The sequence below is a fragment of the Hypanus sabinus genome, chromosome 21 (genome assembly GCF_030144855.1).
Source record: "Hypanus sabinus isolate sHypSab1 chromosome 21, sHypSab1.hap1, whole genome shotgun sequence".
Lineage (NCBI taxonomy): Eukaryota > Metazoa > Chordata > Chondrichthyes > Myliobatiformes > Dasyatidae > Hypanus > Hypanus sabinus.
In genome coordinates, this window is record NC_082726.1 from 41,702,859 (window position 1) to 41,726,482 (window position 23,624).

General features: G+C 46.5%; 3 protein-coding genes across 3 annotated transcripts in view; 1 reads left to right on the forward strand and 2 right to left on the reverse strand.

Moving 5' to 3' along the window:
- The window catches only part of LOC132378989 (glutamate receptor ionotropic, delta-1-like), an 891,690-nt gene that overhangs the window by 104,445 nt on the left and 763,621 nt on the right, over positions 1-23,624 (forward strand). The gene's annotated exons all lie outside the window — the stretch shown is intronic.
- Positions 18,960-20,447, reverse strand: LOC132379203 (uncharacterized; the record flags this gene model as incomplete). The annotated part of the gene is made up of 2 exons (XM_059946878.1): positions 18,960-19,247; positions 19,824-20,447. Coding segments are annotated over 2 exons (912 nt in total), but the record flags the coding sequence as incomplete, so codon positions are not given.
- LOC132379230 (uncharacterized) lies at positions 21,696-22,679 on the reverse strand (the record flags this gene model as incomplete). The annotated part of the gene is made up of 1 exon (XM_059946939.1): positions 21,696-22,679. A coding segment is annotated over one exon (984 nt), but the record flags the coding sequence as incomplete, so codon positions are not given.

Below are 23,624 nucleotides of genomic sequence, written 5' to 3' on the forward strand. Positions count from 1 at the left end.
CAGGATGGGAATGGGACGTGGAATTAAAATGTGTGGCCACTGGGACATTGTGGCCACTGCTTTCTCTGGCGGACAGAGTGTAGGTGTTCAGTGAAATGGTCTCCCAGTCAGCATCGGGTCTCACCAATATATAAAAGGCCACACCAGGAGCACCGGACGCAGTATATCACACCAGCTGACTCACAGGTGAAGTGTCGCCTCACCTGGAAGGACTGCCTGGCGCCCTGAATGGTGGTGAGAGAGGAAGTGTAAGGGCAGGTGTAGCACTTGTTCTGCTTACAAGGATAAGTGCCAGGAGGGAGATCGGTGGGAAAGGATGGGGGGGGGGGGAATGAATGGACAAGGGAGTCGCGTAGGGAGCGATCCCTGCGGAAAGCAGAAAGAGTGGGAGTGGGATCCCGTTGGAGGTGGCGGAAATTATGGAGAATTATACGTTGGATACCTCACACTTGATCCATTCATCGAGTTATTACTTGGGTGATTATTAACTGAGCCTCCAGTGTCGTTCTTTGTGGCACCTTGCCAGATTGTAAATGATCCTTTCATTCATTCATTCATGCTCTCCAATTTTTTGTCTTTTATTTAATGGCCTGTCTACTCTAACACATTACCACTCTGAGCTTCTATTTTTGCAATGTTTTTGCACTATTCTATTGAATACTTTTTGAAAATACATATTTACTACATTCACTGATGCTCCAATGCTAACTTCAAGCTGAAATTTTCTAAATGTCTTGTAAATAATAGACTCCACCAACTTTCTGACAACTGAATTCAAACTGACTGGCTTGAAGTTCTTTATTTGCTCTTCCTTCAGTCTTCAGTAATAGTGTTAAAACTTGCTGCCTTCCAATTTGAAAGTACTAATTCCAGGCAGTTCTGGAAGATCGCGATTAATGAATTCACAATTTCTGCAGCCAACCCTCTTTCAGAACCCTAGGGTATTGGTCATAAAGTCCAAGGGATGTGTCAGAGTTTTCAGTTCAATATGTTCTCTGGCAATTAATTTCATTAAACATTTGGATGTCACTAGCTCACGTATGTTTGTTGTTTCATCAACAGTGTGAATAGAAAAAAGGTGTTTCATTTAACCTTAGCTAGTTCCGCCTTCCATATTTTAATTTCTTCCATCTCTGCCTCTGAAGGATACTTGAATTTTTTACATTTGAACACATGTGAAAGCTCTTGAAATCTTTAGTTATTTCTTGATAGTTTCACAATTTATTTTCTTCCTTTTCAGTTTTTCATCAATCTTTGTAGGCTAAACTGTCTTAATCCTTATTCCTTTAAGCAAAACTACAAATTTCCTTCTATCTTATACATTCATAACATTTTAGTTAGTATAGCTGCCCTACTCTTGCATTGAGATGTTATGTAATTTACACTCAGTGGCCACTTTTTAGGCACACCTGTACACCTGCTCATTAGTGCAAATATCTAATCAGCCAATCAGGTGGCAGCAAGACAATGCCTAAAAGCATGCAGACAACCCCAAGAGATTCGGTTGTTGTTCAGAACAAACATCTGTTCTGAGTACTTCAGTAACAGCCGATCTCTTGGGACTTCCACGCACAACAGTAGACTTCACAGAGAATGGTGCGAGAAACAATAAACATCCAGTGAGTGGCACATCTGTGGGCAAAGTTGCCTTGCTAATGGGAGAAGTCAGAGGAGAGTAGTTCAAGCTGACGGGAAGGCAGTAGTAACTCAGTAACATTAGGTACCTAATAAAGTGGCCACTGAATTTATATATGTTGAAAATTATTCAATATTCATAAAATATTTGTCATTGATCATCCACTACCTTAACTCTTAATCTGATTTTCTAATCTGCTTTATACAAGCTGTCACCAATTATATTGGGGACATTGATTTCATCTTTAATTGTGTGTCATTCTTGAATCCAATTTAAATTTCATCATAATAGACCATTTTCCTAGAGGCTTCTGTGGTATGACATTAATAATTAATCCCATCCCATTATACAAAAAAAGGCTTAAAATAGTCTTTTGATTCCACGGTGTAGAACTCAAAGATTCCAAACACATTCTAGGAACTAGTCGTCCAAACAACATTTGTATTTATAATTTGCTATGATATTACTTCACTTTATTATTGGAATTTCTTATTGTTGGATCAATATTTTGTTACTATTATTGTCATTTTTAGGGATCCTATAAACAAATCCACATTTTTTTTTGCTTCTTGTTATCTTTTATCTACACTTGTTCTATTTCCCAGTCTTCTAAATCAAGCTCGCTCCCCATAAATGCCTCTTTGATGTCCTCTATTATAAGGACTACACTCTGCCAGCACCAAGTACCACACAGTTCTCCTCTATGTTTGCAAAAGAATGATTAGTTCTCATTCTTGGTCCCCACGAAATTATAGATCTGTATCAAACTATTGACATTCTCCTTTAGTTTTAACTTTTCAACCTGCTTTCCTTGATCTGACCACATTCATGATTCAATCTTAGTGCTCGTCTGACTGGTCTGAAAATCAGAAACATGTTCATCTGTGGCTGCATGGTGCACCAAAGAATCTCTTGGTTATATGCTGGCAGAATTCCAATATAAACAGGGACATAACATAGGCCTGCAACTTTCTTCAGGTGCTGAGTCAGTGCATAGACTGTGCCGGATAAAGGGAACTGGGATGATCTGTGATCTCTGACCTTTTGTTCGAGGGAGGGATATAAAGCAGGGAGAGTAGTGAAAGATATGCGGGGGTGGGGGGGAGGGGGGAAAGAGATGTGTTTGTTGGCTATTTGCTACCAGCAATGGGGATGTTGTGGTGCGTAATTGCTGGATCAGGCGATCTGAATTGGGGATAAAAGCGGGCCTTCAGGATTGCTGTTGAGTCAGGAAGTAAGTGGCATTTTATGGAGGGTAGGATTTCATCTCAATTAGACACTAGTGCTATAGAGATACAAATGTTATTTTTAATATTTCTTAATATTAGCCCTTTCTCCCCATGTATGCCTTGTCGTAACCACAGCAAAGCACACCGATGCTCTTCTATTCTCCTCTTTGTCTTAATATCCAACAGAGGGAGGATTATTGGCTGATCATACCAATCAATCTCAATCTATTACATGCCCAGACCGAGCTGAGGTAAACATTATGATGGAGGGTTTCAGGAAGCATGTTTAAAGTTTCTATTTTTTCTGTATACGCTGCAGTGAACACATGTCATTTCTCAAGTTACCCTCGCAGGCTCCCGCGATGCTAGTTTCTAAGAAAAATCCATATAATTTCTATTTAAATGAATTAACACTTTCACCTTCTGCTGTCTCTCATTAATGCATCAATCTATGCCAGATGCACAGATTGATCACACTCTGAGATATCGTTTCTGTGGATTATTTAAAACCTTTTCCCCTTTCAAGTACAAACCTAGTAATCTAGTTCGACTGCTCTGGACAAGTGGAAAGAGTTTTGTATGATTGATGTTGCCTAGTTCCTTGAGAATCTTAAGGACAGCAACCATTTCATTTCTCAATCTCTTTGGTTTTGATAGGTAATTGTCCACTGTAAATTGTCCACCTAGTAAGCAGGTGGATTTTAGAATCCTGGGGGTGTTGATGTGAATGTGTTGAGAACAGATGATAGGAAAATTAGTGGGAATGTGAGCTGGCATAGATTTGAGAGTGAAATGGCTTCTTTCTTTGTTGTAAGGAGTTATGAAGTAGGGAGATAAGAATATTAGTTGTTCACCAGAATCCTGTTTTCCCAGTCCTCAGTCACTCTAGCTGAGCTCTTTTCAAAGCCTCCATCATCTCCCTGGTATTGTGGAGATTCAAAATTGCGCATTGCAGGTCTATTTGTGGCAATGATTTATAGAGCAAGAAGATTACCTCCCTATTTTGTCTCAGTGCTGACCTTTAACTGAATTCCAGTGACTGATTGACTTCACCCAGTGCCACTGAGTGTTGTTGTAATGGCTTCAATTTGCTGTCAAGCAGCAGTATTAGGTCCCTCATTTTCCACACACAATGGACCAAATCTGCTGGGAAATGCTGACAGTCCCACATGGAACTCCACATGGAATCCGTTGACAGACCCAGGTTTGGTGTGGTATTGGCCATCGATCCCAAAATATTTTCAGTGACTTGGGCAAGTGTTTGGGGCAATGTGTCTGTGCAATGGTAATCTAGGTAATCTCTCTGAACTGTGCAAATATCTAGTTGTTTATGATCTGGCTATTTGTCGTAGATGGTCTGCCACAGTATTGAGGAGCATAATAGGAAACAATCACAATGGGCATTGATTGCCAATAAAGACCTGATTAGGATTATAACCATCTTGTAAGCTGGTGATTGTCTGCGGTCAGGAGTGTTCGCAAACATGTCGTTCAGTAGCCTGGCACAAAGTGAACGACTGGTTTGATGAACCCCACCCCCCAAGTTAAATCATTACTGTCTGTCAGCTAATGATCTGAGCAGCACTGTTCTCTCACTTCAGAGCTTCAACTTCCCATGTCCCTTGGTCATGAAATCAAACTTGGAAACTTTTATTCACTACTTATAACTACAAGGATTTGAGACCAACTTTCAAGTAAGCTTGTAATCAGAGTATGCCTATGCCACTATTTATTACACTGAGATTCATTCTCTTGCAGGCATTTACACTAGAATTAATGAAAGACTACACACAGATACTGACAGCAACCAATGTGCAAAAGATAATCTGTGCAAAATTTAAAAAAAAACTAAATAAGTAAATAATACCAAGAACATGAGCTGTGGAGTCTTGGAAGTGTGTCCATAGGTTTTGTTCAGTGATGTACTCAATATTGAGGTTTGTGAAGTTATCCACGCTGGTTCAGAAGCCTCTTATACCATGTCAGATCTGTATGTCGATGTCCTATAGCAGTTAGGGACCCTGGCCATTTATTATGCAGGCAGGCAGAAGAATACTTCAAAAGGCCTTTCTGTTAATTGCCAGTATGCTTCTTGGCAAATCCGTGGTCCAACGCCTTAAACCCCTTGTAGTGATTCTCACACAGTATTGGACTCCTCTAAAATAGAAACAGGCCCTTTGGCTCACTAAATCATCACTGACTATCAACCACCTTTTTAACACTAACCCTATACTGATCCTATCTTTGATTCTCCCCACATTCTCATCAGCTCTCTCCAGGTCTCCCAACCTAGGGTCCATGGACCCCTTGCTTAATGGTATTGATCCACACCATAAAAAAGCTTGGGAGCTACTGCTCTGGTTTCTGCGACTCACCTGACCAGAGGCCAGTCAACCTGCAAGTCTGCACATTTTTGGAGTATGTAAGAAAACTGGAGCACTCAGGACAAATCCACATGGTCACAAGGAGAACATACGAGCTCCACACAGACAGCACCTGAGGTCAGCATTGAATTCAGGTCTCTCGCACGGTTGAGGGCAACACTTCTCATGAAGTACTCTACCCTTTTGCAGAGAATAATTCTAACCCATGCCCAATCTGTATTTGGTCTTAGACGTAATATCAAAGATATCAGCCTTTTTAAAAAAAAAATTGATTATGGGTTGTAGCTACACTGAAATTTACTTTAATCCACATCTGCAGGAATTGTTTGCAGGATTTGAGTTTGACCTTTCAGAGAGTTCACACTGAGATGAAGAACTGCCTTTACAAATAAACTCAGAAGAAAATCTGGGAAAATTCTTTTAGCTGAGAAATTTTGGGTATGGCACACTAACCATTGCTTTGTGAGTACGGTGATGCTTCATTTAACTGATGGATTTTCTTCAGGTTGAATGAAATGCAGTAGATTAGAAACAGAATAATTTGAATCTCTAATTGTAAACCTCCCAAAGTGTTGCCTCAGTGTAAATCAGCAGTATTAAAAATGTTTGCTTTGACAAATATGATGAATAGGTTTCCATGTCAGACTGGCGTGATGGTGTATTAGAACTCTTCAATATTATGGGTTCATAGGAGCAAAGCTCTGTGTGTGTTGAGACGTTAATGTAATATCTGCTTTGTTAATAAAATTGCGAAGTTAACTCATTTACCCTGTTCTTATTTCATTAAACATTGAATATAGTCAGTACAGTACAGGAGGAGGCTATTCAGCCCATGATGTCTGTGTCAAATTAAACTAATTCTCTTTTGCCCCTACATGTCCCCTATACTATATCTCCATTTCCTGTGCATTCATTAGTCTTTCTAACTACCTCTTAAACTCCACCATTATACATACTTCCACCATTCCCCCTTGCATTAGGATGAAATGCCAGGCACCTATCACTCCCTGTGTAAAAATAAAAATTTCTCCCACATGTTGCCTTTAAACTTTCTGCCTTTCACCTTAAATTCATTGTTCTAGAACAGGGGTTCCCAATCTGGGATCCACAGACCCTTCAGTGAATGATAATGATCCATGGCATTAAAAAAAGGCTGGGAACACCTGCTCTAGAAACCCTGAGGGGAAAAATTCTGACTGTCTACCTATCCTTCCCATAATCTTATAAACTTCTATCAAGTCTTCCTTCAGCTGCTGATGGACACCAGGAAACAATCACTGTGAATTAATAGCCCTTGCCCTGTAATCTAGGCAATATCATGGTAAATGTCATCTGCTCCCTGTCCAACACCCCCCCCCCCCCCAACACATCCTTCCTGTAATCAGGTGACCAGCTTTATACACAAATGCATAGCCTAACCAAAGTTTGAAGAGTTGCAACGTTACTTTCCAGAGACATTCACTCCCTTTATCTCTTCTCTCGTCTTTATCTGATCCCTTCTGAAAGACTGCTGCTGCCCAGAATTTTCACACTTGTCACTCACTGGAAAGAACAGGACCTATTCAAGCTTTATCGTCAAAGTCCTGCTTAGTACAGAGCCCGACGATTATCGCATGGCAGACAGAAATTTACACCACCGCCCAAAATACCGAAAAGACCGGTGTCTGACTGAGTTACCACACGTTGGCTGCCTTCAACCAGCCAAATGTTTAGGACACTTTAACTGGTTTAAATTTAAAGTGGAAAAAGATTAAACTAATAAAAAGGAAATTAAAGTGCTTCATTTTATGATTTCTGCTTTTATGATTTTATGACTTCTCTCAACACAATTGTGAGACATTGTAAGTATATAAATAAATTCAGTTCTTGTGTGTAGGTGAGTGTCAGAATCTGGGGGAATTGAGGGAAATTGTAAATTAAATATCTGATACTTTTGCCTGGTTTCCAGGCACCGTTCCTCTCTAATGAAATGACTTGAATCACTTTTACTGTACGAGGTTAGAGTCAGTGACGGTGAAGCATTCTGATTCCTCAGCGAGGGCACTGGCATAAGTCAAATTCAGGTTTATTGTTGTCATAGACATACATACACAGGATATAAATGCCATGAAAACAGACATTTTGCAGCTGCAGCGTAGTACATTGTAAGACAAGGACAAATGCAAGTTAACATCAATTATACATAACTTCAATGTGTGCAAAAATAAATAAGAAGAAACACGAACGCAAGATTGAGAGAGAGAAAGAATATACAGTTTGAGGTAATGTTAGAGTTTTTCAGGTCAGTTCAAGAACTTGATGGCAATAGGGAAGAAGCTGTTCTTGAACACTGAAGTGGATTTTCTGCCTAGACCCCGCCTGATGGCGGCAATAAGAAGAGGCCGTGAAGCGCGACCTCTGTCCATTGAAGAATCCAGAGGCAGACTGTAATCAGGAAGCAAATGGCATCAGAAAGTTCTGGAATCTGTGTGTTTTGGAGTCCCAAACCTCCTAAAGATACTGGGGCAAAATGGCTACATTCCCTAGTTTCCATCATCCTTCAAGAAAATCCACAGCAGTTAAATCTTCTTCCAACTTAGCATCATGGGGTTATTGGTGTAGATCCTTCAGTGCATTAAACACCTATTTACATTAACTTATACTAATCCATTTTATTTTGCACACATTCCCATCAGCTCCCCCAGATTCCATCACTCACCTACACACCAGGAGCAATTTATGGCAACCAACCAACATATCATCTTTTTAAAAGAGGGGAGAAACTGGAAACTCTTGGGGTCACAGACAGGACATGCAAACTCCACACAGCCAAGAATGGTGGTCAGAATTAAAACTGTTTTGCTGGAAATGTAAGGCGGCAGCTCTAACTGCTGTGCATGCTGCTTTTCATGGCAGGGGAATTTCTGAAGCAATTCCTTTTGCACGTGTATCCCAGATCACAGCTGCCCCTCATCTCCTGGTTCTGTTGTCAGTAATCTTCAACATAGTGTCTCAGATTGCTAACTCATTCCCAGTGCACAAGGTTTCCCTTTCATGCTCTTGCAAAACACTTCATGACATTGGATGAATTCTCAATTTCTTGAATTTGTCATCCCAGTAATCATTCCAAGAGCTTGACAGTCATCTCTAAGTTTGAGGTAACAAACTAGATTCAGCAGAAACCTAAACTAAGTTTCATAAAAGATTTCAGTAATTTTCTTGCTTTTCTTCTCTGCTTCTACTTTAAAAAAATCCTCTCTGCTTTTAATGATTTTTTGAGCTTTGTTACCATCTCATGCTTCTGTTCCTTTTCATTGCAATATTTAGTTTAATTCCCCGTGTTTCTTCTTTCAAAATTCATCACATCATCCATCTCAGAATTAATGTTCAGCTAACGGATATTTGCTCATTTTATGTCTATATCCCTCTGTTTATATAAAGATGACATTTATGAATGCATCACGAAAGGCAAACAATGGAAAACCTCGTTCTCACAGGTTGCAGAAAACTACTTGCTGTTTCTCAAATAATTTTCAAAGTTCGAAGTAAATTTTATTATTGAAATACATACTGTATATGCCACCATACACAACCCTGAGATTCATTTTCTTGTGGGCATACTCAGAAAATCTATAGAATAGTAACTATAACAGGATCAATGAAAGATCAACCAGAGTGCAAACAACAGCAAACTTTGCAAATACAAATAGAAGTAAATAGCAATAAATAGCAAGAACATGAGATAAAATGTCCTTGTCCACGAGCAAATTTGAGGGAATATTACAATGATACGGCAAATTAAGTTGAATGAAGTTATCCCCTTTTATTCAAGAGCCAGATGGTTGAGGGGTAGTAACTGTTCTTAAATCTGCTAGCGTGAGTCCTGAGGCTCTCATGATGGCAGCAGCACGAAGAGAGGATGTCCTGGGTGGTGGGATCTCTGATGATTGATGGTCCTTTCCTACATCAGCATTTCATGTAGCTGTGCTCACTGGTTGGGAAGGCATTATCCGTGATGTTCTGGGCAGAATCCACTACTTTTTGTAGGATTTTCCATTCAAAGGCATTGGTGTTTCCATACCAGTCTGTGACGTGGCCGGTCAATATACTCTCTACTGCACATCTATAGAATTTTGTCAAAGTTTTAGATGTTGGGCCAAACTCTGCAAACTCCTAAGGAAGTAGAGTTGCTGCTGTGCTTTCTTTGTAATTGCACTTACATGCTGGGCCCAGGACAGGTCCTCTGAAATAGCAGCCCCCAGGAATTTAAAGTTGTTAACCCTCTCTGCCTCTGATCCTCTGATGAGGGCTTGCTCATGGACCTTAATTTTCCTTGTTCTGACGTCTACAATCAATTCTTTGGTCTTGCTGACGTTGAGTGAGAAGTTGCTGCTATGGCACCACTCAGCCAGATTTTCAATCTACCTCCTATATGCTGATTAATCACCACCCTTGATTGACCACAAAAGTTGTGAAATTGGCAAGCTTGAATATGGCATTAGAGCTGTGGGTTAGCCACATTGTGACACTATTATAATATTTTAGTTTACCAAATGGCACAATGATTATTACTGTTGCCACACAGAGCCAGATGTCTCATGCTCTCTGTGTGGAGTTTGCATGTTCTCTCTGTGACTTCACATTCTCTGTAAACTCTAGAGACTGTTGTGTTCAAAATCCAAAATGATCAGCAGATCCTGAGATACTCAAACCCCCCCATCTGGCACCAATGATCACTCCACGATCAAAGTCACTTAGATAATATTTCTCCCCCATTCTGATGTTTGTGTCTGAACAACAACTGAATCTTTTCAACCATGACTGGATCCTTTATGCATTGAGTTGAGTTGCTGCCACATGATTGGCTGATCAGATATTAGCATTTATGAGCAGGTGTACAGGTGTACCTAATAAAGTGGCCACAAAGTGTATATGCTTTAGAAAATGTGAAAGGAGGTTAAATTAAACAGCATATTAATGATTTTATGTAGCCATGGGAACTGAATCGTAAGTGGTCATAGATTGTTACCCAGGCTGAGGAGATTGGTAAGAACAATTCTTTATACACAGACATGTATGGAAGGAAAGCTTTGTCACATCACTCTTGACCCTGTATTTATTACATTTCGATTTTTTTAATCTCACTTCTGACTGCATCCAAGTCAGAATCAATGTACATCAGAAACACAGAGATCAGTCCTGAATTCTTAGCACAAAGAGCCACACAGCCCTCCATTTTGATGAGTAACTGTTCTCTGCTTTTTGACCACCAAGTAATTTTATTCTATCCTGCTATTGAGCTGTCTTTTCAAAAGAACATAATCAAGTTTGTCAGACAGTTTGATTTGTCTTTACTAAATCCCTATGTAACACCAATGTACTGTATGTAAAAGGTCCCATTCTCTAAGTGAGAAGTTTAGTCAAGAAAGAAAAAGGAGATATGAGAGGAAATGAATTATGCCTCTGAGCTGTTTGATAGAGAGTCCATTCAGTAACCTATAGATTTCTCTATTGCCAGGATCAAGGATCTTTTTTTAGTGCCTCTGCTTTATATTAGGTTGGGGAGACTGGCAGTAAGTTAAACTTGGCCAAATTTGGCTCCTTCATCCTAGTGATGGAATGTAGGATTTATGGATCCATAATTCCAGTAAAACTGGATTTAGTAGCAAAAACCATCTCTCATACTTTTAAAAAAAACCTTCCATTCTCGTAGCTCAACTCCTCTGATTCTAAGCTGTATACCATTGTGTTAAAAGCAATTTTGGAGAGTTCAGCTTTTCCTTTGCTCTTCGGCACTATTCTGTGGTGATTCAAACAAGCCCATTACATGCCCATGAATCTCATTTGGACAAAGGAGCATAATTGAAACTCAAGAAACTGCAAATGCTGAAAATCTGAAATAAAAGTGAAAATTCAGGACACATTCAAAAACTGATCTGCTGCATTTTGTACCTTAACCATTCCTTTGTCCGTATTCCCTCACTCAGAATGTTGTAACTAGTAGAACTGATGCCCCACAGAATTAGAGAAGTGGGTTCAATCCTGACCTGAGGCGCTGCTTGTGTAGGATTTGTGCGTTCTCTCTGTGACTATTTGGCTTTCCCAAGGTACTCCAGTTTCTACCCACAGTCCAAACAAACGCAGGTTGCTGGTTTAATTAGCCACTGTTAGTGGCTGCAACTGTACAGATGGTGGTAGAACCTGACGGGAGTTGATGAAAAGTGGGAGATTAAAAACGCATTTAATGTAGGTGGATTAGTGTAAGTGGGCTGTTGATGGGCTGAAGGACCTGTTTCACTGCCGTATCTCTCTGTGACTCTAACTGGCCTTTCATCTAGCTCCGTCTGGTACTGGGAGACAGTGCACAGGATCAGAAAAAGCTGAAGAGGATCATAAACTCAATCAGTGCCACAGTGGGCATTAGCTTCCCCAGCATTGAGAACATCTTCAAAAGGAGATGCCTCAAAAAGAGATCCCTTCCTTACTTTTGCTGCACTTAAAAAACTAGTGTGTTTTTCCTTTTCCCAGTTCGATGAAGGGTCTTTGACTGGAAACATTATTGCTGTTTCCCTTTGCACAAATGCTGCCTGACCCACTGAATATTTCCAACATTTCCTCTTTTAATTGCAGCAGGATTGTATCGGTCAGGCGGTAGTTGCCTAGCACTGAGCTGGGGGAAGTTCTGATGAAGGGTCTCAGCCAGAGATGTTGACCGTTTATTTCTCCACACAGATGCTGCCTGACTTGCAAAGTCCCTCCAGCACTTTATGTGTGTTGCTCAAGATTTCTAGCATCTGCAGAATCTCTTGTGTTTGACTTTGATCTGCAGCACTTTCTTTGTATTTACTGTTTGTGAAAGTTGTATAAAAACGAATACCTTAGGTTGGCACAATTTCTGAAGCACAACTGTTGTGAGGCTTGCAATCTGCTCTTAAAGGGACATGCCATGCTTTTCACGCTTAGCGGAATTCTGCCGCAGAATGAATTGGTGATGCAGTGATTTGGATGGCGAGTGTAAGTGGGTTACAGGAGACTGTTTGCAGTGACAGAGTCAAATAACTTATACAGGCTGAGAGAGAGCGGTGATCAATGCCGGCAGATTCTTTGTGAAAGGGGGTCATGGTCATCACCAGATACTCCAGGCAGGAATCCCTAAGTACAGTCTGCAGACACTGAACAACTTCCATTTGGGGAAACCAGGCAAATAATGGTGCCCACTTTGTTTGCACCTGTGGCTGAAGGAAAAGCAGCTGAAGCCACTCAGCGTGGAGGAACAACACCTTATATTCTGTCAAAGTGGCCTCCAAACTTGTGGCATGAAATTCGATTTCTCCATCTGGTAAAAAAAAAATTCCCCTACCCTTCCCCTCTTCCTCCATTTCCTACTCTGGTCTTTTACCTCTTCTCACCTGCCTATCACTTCCCCCTGAGTCCCCTTCTCCTTCCCTTTCTCCAGTGGTCCACTCTCCTCTCCTATCAGCTTCCTTTTTCTCTAGCCCTTTAACTTTCCCACCAATCTGGCTTTCCCCATCACCTTTTAGCTAGCTTCCTTACACTTTCAACACCTTTTTATTGTGGTATCTTTCTTTCCAGTCCTGAAGAAGGGTCTTGGCTCAAAATACCGACTGCTTATTCATTCCCTTAATGTTGCCTGAGCTGCTGAGTTCCTCCACCATTTTGTGCATGTTGCTGAAACTTTCACTGCTTGGACTGTGGAATCAGATGACTTACCCAACCCAACACTGTGAAGCATGGCAAAGGGGTCAGGAGCAATTGCTTGTCTAGAAGTAACCGTGAGCCCCGGAAGCTGAAGGTGGCCCTGACTTCCAAGGACGTGTGAGGTTGTAGTTGAGGTCACAGATCGCAGTGAAGACAATGAATGCTATCTGAGCCCTAACCCTTGACATATAATCTTTTTAGTGGAACCACAGTCTGTAAAACCTGGAGACACAAGAGTGTCTGGGCTGCACAGTAAGGTCACAGTTAGGGCATCACTTTACAGCACCAGCGATTACTGAATAGGGTTCAATTCCCACCCCTGTTTGTAAGCAGCTTGTACGTTCTCCTCACGACTGAGTAGTTATCCTCTGGGTGCTCCAGTTTCCACCCACACTCTGAAGAGGTACAGGTTCTGGTTAGCAAGCTGTGGGCATGCTATATTGAAATAAGAAGCGTGACAATACTTGTGGGCTGCCCAGCACAATCCTCGCTGATTTGATTTGATGTGAAAATGACACATTTCACCGTATGTTTTGATGTACATATAACAAATAAAACTAATCTTTATAAAACATTGTAAAACCAGGTTGTCTGTGAGTAATGCCAGAGCAGAAGTTGTGGTATGTGATGCCCATGCCCATTGCACATGAAATTATTTTAGTGCCTAAGTTAAAGAATCATAGAGCCATATGCCATGGAAACAGTCCCTTCAGCCCACCATGACAATACTATCAATAGCCAATCTACACTAAATCCCATTTTCCACTGCTTACTCCATGGTGACCTACTGTGGTGAACTACATATACCTGTTTGGACACGCCCCCCCCCGCCCCCGCTGACTGCTATACCGGGCGTCTCGCACACGCATATACCAGGCGCCTCGCACATGCATGAGGGATCACTGACGCCTAATGGGCTGACACCTCCAGTTAGGCCGGAACCAGCACAACCACCGTCTCTGGTGCAATCACCACCGGCACCTGTGTAATCACAGCCGGTGCTACGTAGATCGCAGCGACAGATTCGACCACCTGATAGACTTAACCTGTAAATATACTTGTAAGAAACTTCGCCCCATGGGGACTCTCTTTTAAAACAAAGGGGGGGGGGTGAATGTGGTGAACTACATATACCTGTCCGGACACGCCCCCCCCCCCCCCTGCTGACTGCTCCTGTGGCTCCTCCCACTGACCGTGGCTCCTCCCACAGACCCCGGTATAAAGGCGATTGGAGCCTGAGCCCTGCCCTCAGTCTCCAGGATGCAGTGTGGAGGTCAATTGCTGTTTGTTCTTTCTTCCAGCCAATAAAAGCCTTTATCTCGCCTCACATCTCCGAGAGTTATTGATGGTGCATCACCTACCTTATGTGCTTGTCTTGAGTATGAAACCATTTCCAGTTGAATTCAGGGGATCAGACTGGACACCTTTGTTACCAATCCTCAACAAGAAGTGATTTTCCCCACGTTGTTAACGCAGGTGATGGCGTTCTCACCAACACTACAACCAGCATATTAAGAGCAGAGGTTAGAACAGCAAAATAGACCAACCATTTTTATGAGCATTTAGACAATAGTAATAGATTTTAAATGGTTGTCAAGATATAGACAGTGTTATACAGGGAGGACAGTAATGGGGCTTGTAACATTGTGAACCAAGAAAATAAATCTGCAATCTCCCTTTTGAGATAACATTGCAAAGAAGACCAGGTTAGATTGATCTACCTTGACATTTGTCTTTGCAGTTCTCGATACAATTATAACACAATGAATTTCTCTGAAGTGCAGTAATGGTTGATATGTGGGGAAGTATAACAGTAATCCAGTCCACAGTGACATTTGAGAAACATCAATGAAATTTGTGGCCGGTTAAGTTATTGCTGGTGTTGCTTGAGGGAAGGCTGTTGCCTCGGGAAATGAGAGAAGTCTTTTGCGCTTTGAACAGTCCTTTGGGATCCTTCCTAATCTTAGGCATTCTCCTGGTACTGGATGATGAATTGCTTCCTCTCCAGCTGTGGGGATTCTGAGAAGACCATTGAAACCTGTTTTGGAGCCACGGATTCTTTGCAGATGGTAGCTAACCAGATGGTGTGTGTCCGTACCTTCCTCTGTTTATCCACAGCTGCTGTGTGCTCCTGATACGTGGGCCTGAGATTATCTTGCACTTTGAATAGTCATGGGTCAGAGATTTCCAGTCTGTGAGGATGTTGTGGTTTATCAAGGAGGCTTTGCATACATCCCTGAACCTGGCCCACTCATCCCTCCCCACCCACAACACCCTGTCCCTGCACTTTCCCCTGCGATTGTGGGAGGTCTTCGTGTATCTATGGAAGCCACTGCATCAGAACTCTGTTACTTGCTCTCTCAGAGATGTCTGTGTCATCCAAGAGCAGGGAGATGAGACCCCCGAACAGATATCAACAAAGTAGGTTGCAGATGTTCGAATCTGGAGCAACAAACAATCTGCTGGAGGAACTCAGCAGCATCTGTCTGCTGTTGCCCCAAACAGACGTTCTACAAAAATAGAGATATCACCTGGAAACCAGTTGGTCTCTGTCAGGAGCAGAATTAAATCAAACAAGAGCAGAACATGGATATGTGGGAGAATACTGATGAACTCAAGCAGGTATGACACAGGATGTTGTCAGAGCATATGGCACAGGACATGGTGTTGGAAGTGACTTGGTTCTTGGCAGATTTGGCCTTTGCCCACCTGACCCCTTGAGAGCTTCATTAGAAATGGAGAATGCGAAAAGGAGTCAGTCTTTTCCTTCTCAGAGTGAACCACTTGCTTTTCCTCCATAGCCCATTCCTCCAAGTGCCATTCAGATTCCATGAGGAAAGAGCTTATCGTGGATGGAAGGGTTCATGTATGAGGAGCGTTTGATAGCTCTGAACCTGTGCTCACTGGAGTTTAGAAAAATGGGAAGGTATCTTATTGAAACCTATTGGGTACTGAAAGACTTTAATAGAGTGGACATAGAGAGGATGTTTCCTTTTGTGGGGGAGTCTAGGACCAGAGGGCACAGCCTCAGAATAGGAGGACGTCCCTTTAGAACAGAGATGAGCAAGAATTTATTCACCCAGAGGGTTGTGAATCTGTAGAATCCATTGCCAGAAGATCATTCAGAATCTGAATCAGAATCAGGCTTATTATCACCGGCATGTGATGTGAAACTTGTTAACTTAGTAGCAGCAGTTCAATGCAATACATAATCTAGCAGAGAGGGGAAAATAATAATAATAATAATTAAAATAAAACATAATAATAAATAAACAAGTAAATCAATTAGGTATATTGAATAGATTTTTAAAAAATGTGCAAAAACAGAAATACTGTTAGAAATACACGTAGCGTTCAAAGCTTCAATGTCCATTTAGGAATCGGATGGCAGAGGTGAAGAAGCTGTTCCTGAATCGCTGGGTGTGTTCCTTCAGGCTTCTGTACCTCCTACCTGATGGTAACAATGAGAAAAGGGAATGCCCTGGGTGCTGGAGGTCCTTAATAATGGATGCTGTTTCTCTGAGAATTTTTAAAGCAGATGTTGATAGTATCTTGATTATTAAGGGCGATAAAGGTTACAGGGAAAAGGCTGGTGAATGGAGTTGAGAGGGAAAATAAATCAACTATAATGGAATTATGGAGCAGATTTGAGGGGCTAAATGGCCTATTTTTGCTCCAATGTCTTATGGTCTAATATCTATCTTGACCACCTGATAGCTGTGAAGTGAAAGGGAGCAGCTCAGATACAACCAGGGGAGAGCTCGCTGATTCAGAGCAGGAGGCCCATCACTTCATTGAAAAGAATAATCCAATATGACAGTGCCGATTCAGTAATTTTAGTTTACAATTTCAAGTGTCTATTGGGGGTAGCATGCATTGTGTAACTTAACCTCCCTCCCAAGTGTTGATACAATCCATAGAACTGCATAGAAATTTAATCATTGCGAATGTTAAAAGACATTCGATGAATGGAGATGTCAACTCAGTTTATATACTCAGTATAGCGAATGCCATTTATTATGTCACCATCAAAATGCTGGAGGAACTCGGCAGGCCAGGCAGCATCTAAGGAAAAGAATAAGCAGTTGCCGTTTCAGTCCGAGATTCTTCATGAGTCCCGATGAAGGGTCTTGGCAGAAGCGTCGACTGTTTACACTTTTCCATAGATGCTGCCTGGCCTGCTGAGTTCCTCAGGCATTTTGTGAATGTTGCTCGGATTTCCAGCAAATGCGGATTTTCTCTTGTTTATTATGTCACTATCAACAGGTTAATTCCTCTCATGTCATAATAAATAAATTGAATTTAATTTAATTTAATTGACTTATTACGTCCTTCACATACAAGGATTAAAATCTTTATGTTACGTTTCTGTCTGAATGTTCAACGTGCAATTTATAGTAATTTTTAATAAATAGTATGCACATCAGAATAGTCAATATAACATAGAAGTACAATTGTATCAGCGTGAGTTAATCAGTCTGTCCCTGAGCCTGTTGGTCCTGGGCTTTATGCTGTGGTGCTGTTTCCCAGATGGTAGCAGCAGGAACTGTTTGCAGTTGTGGTGACTTGGGTCACCAGTGATTCTTCGGGCCCTTTTTAAATGCCCAGACCGGTGGAAAGTCCACATACACAGATGCACTGGGCTGCCTGCACCACCCTCTGCAAAGTCCATCGATTGAGGGAAATGCAGTTCCCATACCAGGCAGTGATGCAGACAGTCAGGATGCTCTCAGTTGGGCCCCTGCACAAAGTCCTAAGGATTTGGGGACTCATGTCGAACTTTTTCAACTGTCTGAGGTGAAACAGGTGCTGTTGTCCTTTTTTCACCACACAGCCGGTACATTTCAGACCACGTGAGTTCCTAGGTGATGTGTATGCCAAGGAACTTAAAACGGTTCACCCTCTCAACCCCAGATCCATTGATGTCAGTAGGGGTTATCCTGCCTCCATTCCTCCTGCAGTCCAGAACCAGCTCCTTTGTTTTTGAGACATCGAGGGAGAGGTTGGTTTTGTGACATCACTGTGTCAGGGTGATAACTTCTTCTGAGTAAGTTCTGTGGCCTGCACAGTGAAAATCTCGCCCAGTCGAAACCTTGGGAGTCGAAACTTGGAATCCAAAGGTGCACTGCAGCTTTAACTGCAGTCCCACTCACCAGAGAGACGCCTGCACAGACTGCAGTCCCACTCACAAGAGAGACGCCTGCAAAGACTGCAGTCCCACTCACCAGAGAGGAGCCTGCACAGACGGCAGTCCCACTCACCAGAGAGACGCCTGCAGAGACTGCAGTCCCACTCACCAGAGAGGAGCCTGCACAGACCGCAGTCCCACTCACCAGAGAGACGCCTGCAGAGAGTGCAGTCCCACTCACCAGAGAGGAGCCTGCACAGACGGCAGTCCCACTCACCAGAGAGACACCTGCAGAGACTGCAGTCCCACTCACCAGAGAGGAGCCTGCACAGACCGCAGTCCCACTCACCAGAGAGACGCCTGCACAGACTGCAGTCCCACTCACCAGAGAGACGCCTGCACAGACTGCAGTCCCACTCACCAGAGAGGAGCCTGCACAGACCGCAGTCCCACTCACCAGAGAGACGCCTGCACAGACCGCAGTCCCAATCACCAGAGAGACGCCTGCACAGACTGCAGTCCCACTCACCAGAGAGGAGCCTGCACAGACCGCAGTCCCACTCACCAGAGAGACGCCTGCACAGACTGCAGTCCCACTCACCAGAGAGACGCCTGCAGAGAGTGCAGTCCCACTCACGAGAGAGGCGCCTGCACAGACCGCAGTCCCACTCACCAGAGAGACGCCTGCACAGACTGCAGTCCCACTCACCAGAGAGACGCCTGCACAGACCGCAGTCCCACTCACCAGAGAGACGCCTGCACAGACTGCAGTCCCACTCACCAGAGACGCCTGCACAGACTGCAGTCCCACTCACCAGAGAGATGCCTGCACAGACCGCAGTCCCACTCACCAGAGAGACGCCTGCACAGACCGCAGTCCCACTCACCAGAGAGGAGCCTGCACAGACTGCAGTCCCACTCACCAGAGAGGAACCTGCACAGACCGCAGTCCCACTCACCAGAGAGACGCCTGCACAGACCGCAGTCCCACTCACCAGAGAGGAGCCTGCACAGACTGCAGTCCCACTCACCAGAGAGACGCCTGCAGAGACTGCAGTCCCACTCACCAGAGAGGCGCCTGCACTGTCCGCAGTCCCACTCACCAGAGAGACGCCTGCACAGACTGCAGTCCCACTCACCAGAGAGACGCCTGCACAGACTGCAGTCCCACTCACCAGAGAGACGCCTGCACAGACCACAGTCCCACTCACCAGAGAGGCGCCTGCACTGTCCGCAGTCCCACTCACCAGAGAGACGCCTGCACAGACTGCAGTCCCACTCACCAGAGAGACGCCTGCACAGACTGCAGTCCCACTCACCAGAGAGACACCTGCAGAGACTGCAGTCCCACTCACCAGAGAGGAGCCTGCACAGACCGCAGTCCCACTCACCAGAGAGACGCCTGCACAGACCGCAGTCCCAATCACCAGAGAGACGCCTGCACAGACTGCAGTCCCACTCACCAGAGAGGAGCCTGCACAGACCGCAGTCCCACTCACCAGAGAGACGCCTGCACAGACTGCAGTCCCACTCACCAGAGAGACGCCTGCAGAGAGTGCAGTCCCACTCACGAGAGAGGCGCCTGCACAGACCGCAGTCCCACTCACCAGAGAGACGCCTGCACAGACTGCAGTCCCACTCACCAGAGAGACGCCTGCACAGACCGCAGTCCCACTCACCAGAGAGACGCCTGCACAGACTGCAGTCCCACTCACCAGAGAGATGCCTGCACAGACCGCAGTCCCACTCACCAGAGAGACGCCTGCACAGACCGCAGTCCCACTCACCAGAGAGGAGCCTGCACAGACTGCAGTCCCACTCACCAGAGAGGAACCTGCACAGACCGCAGTCCCACTCACCAGAGAGACGCCTGCACAGACCGCAGTCCCACTCACCAGAGAGGAGCCTGCACAGACTGCAGTCCCACTCACCAGAGAGACGCCTGCAGAGACTGCAGTCCCACTCACCAGAGAGGCGCCTGCACTGTCCGCAGTCCCACTCACCAGAGAGACGCCTGCACAGACTGCAGTCCCACTCACCAGAGAGACGCCTGCACAGACCGCAGTCCCACTCACCAGAGAGGAGCCTGCACAGACTGCAGTCCCACTCACCAGAGAGACGCCTGCACAGACCGCAGTCCCACTCACCAGAGAGACGCCTGCACAGACCGCAGTCCCACTCACCAGAGAGGAGCCTGCACAGACCGCAGTCCCACTCACCAGAGAGACGCCTGCACAGACCACAGTCCCACTCACCAGAGAGACGCCTGCACAGACTGCAGTCCCACTCACCAGAGAGACGCCTGCACAGACCGCAGTCCCACTCACCAGAGAGGAGCCTGCACAGACTGCAGTCCCACTCACCAGAGAGGAGCCTGCACAGACTGCAGTCCCACTCATCAGAGAGACGCCTGCACAGACCGCAGTCCCACTCACCAGAGAGACGCCTGCACAGACTGCAGTCCCACTCATCAGAGAGGAGCCTGCACAGACTGCAGTCCCACTCATCAGAGAGACGCCTGCACAGACCGCAGTCCCACTCACCAGAGAGGAACCTGCACAGACCGCAGTCCCACTCACCAGAGAGACGCCTGCACAGACCGCAGTCCCACTCACCAGAGAGACGCCTGCACAGACTGCAGTCCCACTCATCAGAGAGACGCCTGCACAGACCGCAGTCCCACTCACCAGAGAGACGCCTGCACAGACCGCAGTCCCACTCACCAGAGAGATGCCTGCACAGACTGCAGTCCCACTCATCAGAGAGACGCCTGCACAGACTGCAGTCCCACTCACCAGAGAGGAACCTGCACAGACCGCAGTCCCACTCACCAGAGAGACGCCTGCACAGACCGCAGTCCCACTCACCAGAGAGACGCCTGCACAGACTGCAGTCCCACTCACCAGAGAGACGCCTGCACAGACCGCAGTCCCACTCACCAGAGAGGAGCCTGCACAGACTGCAGTCCCACTCATCAGAGAGGCGCCTGCACAGACCGCAGTCCCACTAACCAGAGAGGAACCTGCACAGACCGCAGTCCCACTCACCAGAGAGACGCCTGCACAGACCGCAGTCCCACTCACCAGAGAGACGCCTGCACAGACCGCAGTCCCACTCACCAGAGAGGAGCCTGCACAGACCGCAGTCCCACTCACCAGAGAGACGCCTGCACAGACCGCAGTCCCACTCACCAGAGAGACGCCTGCACAGACTGCAGTCCCACTCACCAGAGAGGAGCCTGCACAGACCGCAGTCCCACTCACCAGAGAGGAGCCTGCACAGACCGCAGTCCCACTCACCAGAGAGACGCCTGCACAGACCGCAGTCCCACTCACCAGAGAGACGCCTGCACAGACTGCAGTCCCACTCACCAGAGAGGAGCCTGCACAGACCGCAGTCCCACTCACCAGAGAGACGCCTGCACAGACCGCAGTCCCACTCACCAGAGAGGAGCCTGCACAGACTGCAGTCCCACTCATCAGAGAGACGCCTGCACAGACCGCAGTCCCACTCACCAGAGAGGAACCTGCACAGACCGCAGTCCCACTCACCAGAGAGACGCCTGCACAGACTGCAGTCCCACTCACCAGAGAGACGCCTGCACAGACTGCAGTCCCACTCATCAGAGAGACGCCTGCACAGACCGCAGTCCCACTCACCAGAGAGGAACCTGCACAGACCGCAGTCCCACTCACCAGAGAGACGCCTGCACAGACCGCAGTCCCACTCACCAGAGAGACGCCTGCACAGACTGCAGTCCCACTCACCAGAGAGACGCCTGCACAGACCGCAGTCCCACTCACCAGAGAGGAGCCTGCACAGACTGCAGTCCCACTCATCAGAGAGGCGCCTGCACAGACCGCAGTCCCACTCACCAGAGAGGAACCTGCACAGACCGCAGTCCCACTCACCAGAGAGACGCCTGCACAGACCGCAGTCCCACTCACCAGAGAGACGCCTGCACAGACCGCAGTCCCACTCACCAGAGAGGAGCCTGCACAGACTGCAGTCCCACTCACCAGAGAGACGCCTGCACAGACCGCAGTCCCACTCACCAGAGAGGAGCCTGCACAGAACGCAGTCCCACTCACCAGAGAGACGCCTGCACAGACCGCAGTCCCACTCACCAGAGAGGAGCCTGCACAGACTGCAGTCCCACTCACCAGAAGGGAACCTGCACAGACTGCAGTCCCACTCACCAGAGAGACGCCTGCACAGACTGCAGTCCCACTCACCAGAGAGATGCCTGCACAGACCGCAGTCCCACTCACCAGAGAGACGACTGCACAGACTGCAGTCCCACTCACCAGAGAGGAGCCTGCACAGACCGCAGTCCCACTCACCAGAGAGACGCCTGCACAGACCGCAGTCCCACTCACCAGAGAGACGCCTGCACAGACTGCAGTCCCACTCACCAGAGAGGAGCCTGCACAGACCGCAGTCCCACTCACCAGAGAGACGCCTGCACAGACTGCAGTCCCACTCACCAGAGAGACGCCTGCAGAGAGTGCAGTCCCACTCACGAGAGAGGCGCCTGCACAGACCGCAGTCCCACTCACGAGAGAGGCGCCTGCACAGACCGCAGTCCCACTCACCAGAGAGACGCCTGCACAGACTGCAGTCCCACTCACCAGAGACACGCCTGCACAGACCGCAGTCCCACTCACCAGAGAGACGCCTGCACAGACTGCAGTCCCACTCACCAGAGACGCCTGCACAGACTGCAGTCCCACTCACCAGAGAGATGCCTGCACAGACCGCAGTCCCACTCACCAGAGAGACGCCTGCACAGACTGCAGTCCCACTCACCAGAGAGGAGCCTGCACAGACTGCAGTCCCACTCACCAGAGAGACGCCTGCACAGACCGCAGTCCCACTCACCAGAGAGGAGCCTGCACAGACCGCAGTCCCACTCACCAGAGAGACGCTTGCACAGACCGCAGTCCCACTCACCAGAGAGACGCCTGCACAGACCGCAGTCCCACTCACCAGAGAGGAGCCTGCACAGACCGCAGTCCCACTCAACAGAGAGTCGCCTGCACAGACCGCAGTCCCACTCACCAGAGAGACGCCTGCACAGACTGCAGTCCCACTCACCAGAGAGGAGCCTGCACAGACTGCAGTCCCACTCACCAGAGAGACGCCTGCACAGACCGCAGTCCCACTCACCAGAGAGGAGCCTGCACAGACTGCAGTCCCACTCACCAGAGAGACGCCTGCACAGACCGCAGTCCCACTCACCAGAGAGGAACCTGCACAGACCGCAGTCCCACTCACCAGAGAGACGCCTGCACAGACCGCAGTCCCACTCACCAGAGAGACGCCTGCACAGACCGCAGTCCCACTCACCAGAGAGGAGCCTGCACAGACTGCAGTCCCACTCACCAGAGAGACGCCTGCACAGACCGCAGTCCCACTCACCAGAGAGACGCCTGCACAGACCGCAGTCCCACTCACCAGAGAGACGCCTGCACAGACCGCAGTCCCACTCACCAGAGAGATGCCTGCACAGACTGCAGTCCCACTCACCAGAGAGACGCCTGCACAGA